General features: G+C 43.4%; 1 protein-coding gene across 1 annotated transcript; it reads left to right on the forward strand.

Moving 5' to 3' along the window:
- Positions 1–1607: 1607 nt before the first annotated feature.
- Positions 1608–5194, forward strand: COMMD3 (COMM domain containing 3). Its single transcript, XM_006869899.1, has 8 exons — positions 1608–1775; positions 3105–3216; positions 3323–3386; positions 3483–3517; positions 3859–3919; positions 4015–4071; positions 4168–4227; positions 5135–5194. Exons 1-8 carry the CDS (start codon positions 1637–1639, stop codon positions 5192–5194), a joined length of 588 nt encoding a protein of 195 aa, XP_006869961.1. The 5' UTR covers positions 1608–1636.
- Positions 5195–7096: the final 1902 nt, after the last annotated feature.

Below are 7096 nucleotides of genomic sequence, written 5' to 3' on the forward strand. Positions count from 1 at the left end.
ATGTTTTCTTTTTAAACACACTAAAGTGAGTATGATTAGAATTATCAATTCACATTCTACACACCATTAATAAGTTTTATGCTGGGACATAAGATGTATGTATAATAAACATAATAAGCTTAGGTGTTGATACTGTTTTAACATTTATACAACTCTGTTAACTATTCTTTATGTAAATCAGGTATCTTGAAAGTTTTCAATTTACATTTTAGGACAGATGAGAAACATTGAGACTGGAAAGAAATTGAGAGGTGGGAATAAAAGACGAAAATTAATAGGTGTTTGTTTCATAAACACTATACTGATTTTATATTCTCACGGTGAAGAACTAATTCACATGACTTTAAAAGCCTTCAACCTGTTACTGATTCTAAATTACTCCATTTGTGCTCAGTTGTTGTGAAATGAAATACTCCCTTGTATTGGTGCAAGGTTAAATGTTGATTGTATTCATTAAAACACTTTCCTTTTTTCTAAGGAAAGAATGGTTCATATTGCGTTTTAAACAATCGCTCCTGAAGACTAAAATACTTTGTTAGTTCCTTATCCCTCCCCTCCACGCTTCAAAACCTTTTTTTCCCCTTACTTTATAAGTTTAAAATATTTAACAAATAACTCCTTTGCGTTTTTGTCTTTTAATGAATCACTATTGTTCTCCAGGCCAGACTTCATAGAAATGTAAACTTTATACTGTATTTGAATCCTTAAAATTATTAGCATTCGAAACAGAAATTCACTTCTAAAAGACCTTGCCATTCCCAACTACATTTTACTTCGAAAACTGTCTAATATAAATGTATTTTATGAAGGTTTTATTTCGTAATTGAAACTGGACCCATAGATACAGTGAGTACAGTAACACAACATTTGTATAGGTTTGCTTTTGAAAGACATTTGCAGCAGCAGATATGTTTTAATGGTCCTGTCAAATACGTTTATGAAGTTTATTAATCCTCCCAATTGCTCAAGTATATATACAGTACGTACACACACGATACACACACACACACACACACACACACACGCAGGAAAGAATCAATCGCTGTACTCCAAAAATGACAAGGAAAAAGAAAATAATATAATCATATTTCTACTGCCTCACTCATAAAAAAGCAGTGTTGTGGAGTTAAATTGGTGAGTTTAAATAAACAAAAACAAAACCCCAGTTGCCTTAACTAGGAGCTTCCCGCAAGGTTTCCTTCTGAGTGAGGAGCAGGGAGGGCATGGTTTGAGCTGGGAGCTGGGGGATGGGAATCCCGACACGATGGACCACAGGTCAAGGGGGTCTTTTAGGGAATTCTCTCGTGTAGACTGGCAGGAGCTGGTGACAACGCAAGGTGAGCACAGAGTAGAAGAGAAAGCAGCGAGCACGTTCACAAAGCGTCCGGGCCGCCCTTCTTGCTGAGGCACTGCCGCTCTAGGGGCCGGCGTGGGAGGGCTGGACGGAAGCGCGGCGGGCGGCGGGCGGCCGGGGTCCCGGGGTGCGGGGCGGGGAGGCAGACAGGCGGGGAGGCCCCAGGCGGGGAGGCCCGCAGTCTGAGCTGCCGCTTGGAGCCGCGTGCGCGCGCGGCCCCATCAGCTGGGCGCGCGGCGCGTGTCACGTGGTGAGCGTGTCGAAGGTCACGGCGCGCTCACAATGGAGCTCTCGGAGTATGTGCAGAAAGGCGTCCAGATGCTGGCGGATCCCAGCAGCTTCGACCCCAACGCCTTCACGCTTCTCCTCCGGGCGGCTTTCCAGAGCCTGCTGGACGCCCAGGCGGACGAGGCCGTGTTAGGTAAGCCGCTCAGCTCTGAGCTGGATCGGCCTGGGTGGAGGGGCGCTCGGAGAAGAGGAGCGAATCGAGAGAGAGAGAGAGAGACCGAGAGAGAGGGGGAAAGCCCCGGGAAGAGGAAGTCTCCGGGCTTTGCCCTTCGCTCCGGACAGAGTGTGGGGCTGAGGCTCTGCCAGGACCCCACAGCGCGGGTCCTGGGCATTGTTTGGACCCCAGTTGGCACCTGCACATAGCCAGCTACACGTTCTTGGCCTGATTTCGCCTCCCAGTCTCTTTGTTCCTTTGTAAAGCCCGATTGAAGTCTTATTTGTGGCCTAAACATGTATTTTCAGCCTGGTCAGAAGCAGCGTCTGTTTTGACACTTGGACTTCATCAGGGGAGCTCCCAGCAATTCAGGCTTCCAGTACTAGGCTGGCAAGGGCTTAAAAGAGTGTGTTTCCAACGCAATTACTAGGTCAAATCGTGTTGACATTTTTCCAACTTAAAGAATACCTCAAGTTCCCATGATCGCTGCAACACTTTATTTCAGTATGTTTTACATAGGCTCTACGCCTGGAATCTTAAAATTTAATACATTATACTTAGTTCCGCACCAATTACCAGGAGGCGAAGTCTCTTTTAAGTGGTCGGATCAGTGATTGCGGAGTGTATTGTCAGTAGGTATTAAAAACATTTTAAAAAAGATCGCTTTTAGATAATTTTCTTAAATATAAATATCCCAACAGTTCTTTCTTTAGTTTCACGAACTAAGCACTTGTACAAAAAGTATGAAAGTGGAAGCTGTCAAACGAAAATAGTAACCACCACCTGGGTTAGTCTCAAAAAAGGATAGCTGTCAAAACCTGAAAATATTTATATGATTTTCAAAATTGTATTTTATATTCTGAATTTGTACTCTCCCCTCTCTTAATGCATTAATGTCCATGGAGCCAGTTACCCCCAAACTGATCAATTTGTTCTAGTGAAAGTTTGTTCATTCTGAAATTTACATCACATGAAGTATTTGTCTCCTTGTTTTTCCCTTGAATTTACTCCATCCATTGTTACTCCATCCACTGTTTTGTTATTTTTTTCCTTGGTAACTATAGGATATGTATATTTTTAAAAGTAAAATAATTAAGGCAAAATAACAAAAGGTAATTGAAAACAGAAAACATAACTATTGATGTTCTTTTGCTTTGCAGTTGACTTTCTCAGGGCATTTGTTTAAAATTAAATCCTTACAGTTGAACTTTTTGTCATTTGTTAAAGGTTAAAATAAAATGCATGTTTTTAGAAACATGACTGAATAGTTTATTATCACAAGCATCACTGGGAATTAATTTGTTTTAGATCATCCAGACTTGAAACATATCGACCCAGTAATATTAAAACATTGTCATGCAGCAGCTGCAACTTGTATACTGGAAGCAGGAAAGCAAAGAGTTGACAAATCAACGCTAAGGTACAGGATTTATTTAAGTACCCATTTATTTTCAAATAGTACCTTTATGATTCCAATTTCATTTTCTAAAATAGAGACTAATTACACTTTATTTTTCTCTCTCTAGCACTTATCTAGAAGACTGTAAATTTGACAGAGAGCGAATAGAACTGTTTTGTACGGAATATCAGGTTACTAAAACTTATTAAAAAACTAACAGTTACTATTTTTCTCCTATTCGTTTTGCAAAATTATGTTTGCTTTTCTTGCCTTTTTCTTCCCCCCAGACTAATAAGAATTCCCTTGAAATCCTACTGGGAAGGTAGGTACTATATATATGGTGTCAAGCTGAGTCACTTTTCACTTGCAGGTATGAATGGAGAGTGCTGGTGTGAAACAAAACAGGGTAAAAACTAGGTTATTGACCAAAAGAAAAGGGGCCAAAGGGCGAGTGAAACAATTGAAGCTAATGTTTTTAAAGATAAAGTTTATTGAGATAATTTATTAAATACTTTTTTACTATTCAGAGCTTGAAAATAAAGTTTAACAATGTTTCGATTCAGATGGTTTAAAATAGTGGAAGTGGGGAGGTAGAGGTCATTGTTAGTAAAGATAGTGAAAGTTTTTATATAGATAATACAAAAGTGTTATTGTATCTTTTAGTATAGGCAGATCTCTTCCTCATATAACTGATGTTTCTTGGCGATTGGAATACCAGATAAAGGTAACATTTAACAAACTGCTCCCTTGGGGGATTAAGGATTTTTTTTTTTCATAAAAAAAAAAAATAAAGACTGATATGTATATGTTGTGTTGTAGACAAATCAACTTCATAAGATGTACAGACCTGCATATTTGGTGACCTTAAATGTAGAGGTATTTATACATAAAATTGTGTCTAAAAATTGAATGTGTAGCAAAAGTTAAAATTCATTTCATTTAAATAAACATTTTTTTTTTCTTCTTCCCTAGAACACTGATTCGGGATCCCACCCAGAGATTAGTTTTAGTTGCAACATGGAACAATTACAGGTATAGATAGCATTAGGGTCAGTGAATATGCCTATGTTTTTGTAGATGTTTAGTTGAGAATTATGCTTTTGGAAAGCTTAAAAGAAAAGCAATGTGGTAGTTTATCAGCAGATAGTGGAGACTAGATTAAGGATTTAGTAAGAAGGGAGCTTTCAAAGCAATATTTTAACTTAGATTTCACTTTGGAAACCGAGGTATTATTCATTGAAAACTGGCTTATGTTTACAGTCCCCTCCAATTAATATAAACTTATGAACTGTTGTTAATTATAAACTACTGAGGTATACATTTTTTTTCTGTTTAAGATGAGTTGATCTAATAGGAAAAAGCAGAATTAAGAGCATGGCTTTGGAATGGTCTTCTTTGCTTTCAGAAATTGAATTAAACTTTCAAAAAGGGATTTTTAAAATGACTTCTTGTAAAAGGAGAACTATACATTTAATTCTAATGCAGTTAAAATGAACAATTCAAGATTAGCAAAATTTAGAACTACATTTGATTAATGGCATGACAATTTATTTCTTAACACTTAAAAAATGTAGATTACTTGAAATGTTGATGAAATTGAATTTTTTCAAAGGTGTCTCTTACAAAATCATTTTATCTTTTTAGAAACTTGTAGCAAATACATAGAATGCAACCTTTGTTAGATAACTTGGAAATATTAATTTAGAAATACCTTCCCTGTTAAGAGGAGCCAGTAGAAATCTTGTTTCAGTCTGAGGGATTTAAAGATGTTACAGAAGTTCTTTAAAATATTTGACCTATAATGGTTTGTTTAAAGGTTAAAAATGTGATGACTTTTAAAGTTGCTTAGAGTGCCTCCTGACTTTTTTTGTGCATCTTTCTGAAACTTGGGTGGTACTTCCTTGTCTTACCTTAACGTTGCATTATATATATTTTATAGGATTTGGTGGGGAAACTTAAAGATGCTTCGAAAGGCCTGGAAAGAGCAACTCAATTGTGACTTGGGAAAGTTAGTTAGTCTGTTCGGGTCTAAAGAATAGAAGCACCTTGTCTTCAGTGGAACCCGTCGTAATTCTGGGAACTGAATGTCTTTGAACAGTTTTCTTCTTGTATTCATGCTCTTCATCAATTTTGACACTTTATTTTCTACTCTTGTAAAAAAGTTAAGAAAATATTGCCAGGTTGAATATTGGAATCATCTTTAACTGTACATTTTCCCCATGTTGATCTTTTTCGAGTTTTTGAGGCAAGTAGCCACTGTTAAGTATTTCATTCTGAATAAATAAGATGTTCCATAGACACAGGCACGGTATATTTTGTTTGGATTTGAGTTTGTGTTTATTACTTGGTGTGAATACATACGATTAGCGTTATACTTTAAAAGATCCCCATTTCTCTATTAAAGTGGAAGACAGTAGGAAAGAATAAAATATTCGGGGTTGATTGAAGAGTCCCAGTTTCGGGCTGCGGGGTTCCCTGAGGCTCCTAGGCGGGAGCCAGCTCACCCCGTTACCTGCGCCGGAAGACCAGCTCTTGCCCGACCTGCGGCCGCTGAACTCCCGAGGCCACCCTAGGCTTCCCAGGCCCAGGCCAATCCCTGCTTCTGCCGCCCGGCGCCCGACCCCCAAGCGTGAGCCCCTGGCTGGTGGGAGCCACTGCTCTGCCCGCGTGTGCCCCGCCTTAGCCGCCAGCGGGCGGGGGGCAGGGGGGCGCTGTTGTTTCCCCGAGCCCAACCCGGAGCAGGTTCCGAACCTACGTCGCAGCGCCGGATGAGTGGCAGCCCAAAAAGACTAGAAGGCCGGCGGGGGGTGGGGGGTTGTGGGCGATGGATGTGAGCGATCCTCACGGGAGTCGTTAGACGCTTTCGCTCTGGGTGGAGGCGGGCAGCTGAAAGAATAACGGGGGTGTAAGAAGGGTAGGGTGAACTGCGTGCGGGGGCCGGAGCGATGCCCGCGCCGAGCAGGGTGGCGCGTGTGGCGCTGTGGAGAAATGTTTCCCCGCAGTCGCGCCAGCGCCGCCTCTACCGCGCTAAGCGAATGGGAGGGGGCTGGGTCGCCCTGCGCTGAGGGAAGGGGGCGGCCGCGGGCCCGACTACACCGACACTAATTCCCAGGCCGCCCTTAAGGAATGAGGGGAGCACGTGACCTGGTGGGGGGGCGGCGGGGGGAGGGGGCGGGCGGACTCTGAGCCATTTTGGAGCCGGTGTCAGTTTCCACTCTGCCTTCAGCGGTGCATTTTTTTTTCCACTCTCCCCTCCCCCTCCTCATCCTTCCTCCCCTCCCCCCGCCTCTCCACACGCACACACACGGTGTCCCCCCTTCTTTCTCCACCCCCCCAGCAGCTATGAAATAATAATCGTAGTATTAAAGGCAGAGATCGGGGCGAGACAATGGGGATGTTGGCGTGGGAGCCCCGATCCGGATTAGAAACACCTCCCAGCCCCGCAGAATAATACTGATCGCGCCCCCTCCGCACACTCCCTCCCCCGAGTGCGGAGCAAAAGGAGGAGGAGGCGGCCGAGAAGGAGGAGGAGGAGGAGGCCCAGGAGGAGGAGGCGTTGGAGGCCGAGGAGGAGGAGGAGGAGGAGGAGGAGGCCGAGGAGGAGGAGGAGGCCGAGGCGGAGAAGGAGGAGGAGGCCGGGCTCGGGAGCCAGCATGAGCTGAGCGCGGCGGCCGAGGCTCCTCTCGGCTGCGCTCGTTGCCCATTGACAGCGGCGTCTGCAGCTCGCTTCAAGATGGCCGCTTGGCTCACATTCATTTTCTGCTGAACGACTTTTAACTTTCATTGTCTTTTCCGCCCGCTTCGATCGCCTCTCGCCGGCTGCTTTTTCCGGGTACGTAGGAGGCGAGGCTCCTCCGGGACGGGGACGGAGGGCGGCGGGGGCCGCGCGGGGCTCGGGCCG

Source organism: Chrysochloris asiatica, unplaced genomic scaffold (genome assembly GCF_000296735.1).
Source record: "Chrysochloris asiatica unplaced genomic scaffold, ChrAsi1.0 scaffold00137, whole genome shotgun sequence".
NCBI lineage: Eukaryota > Metazoa > Chordata > Mammalia > Afrosoricida > Chrysochloridae > Chrysochloris > Chrysochloris asiatica.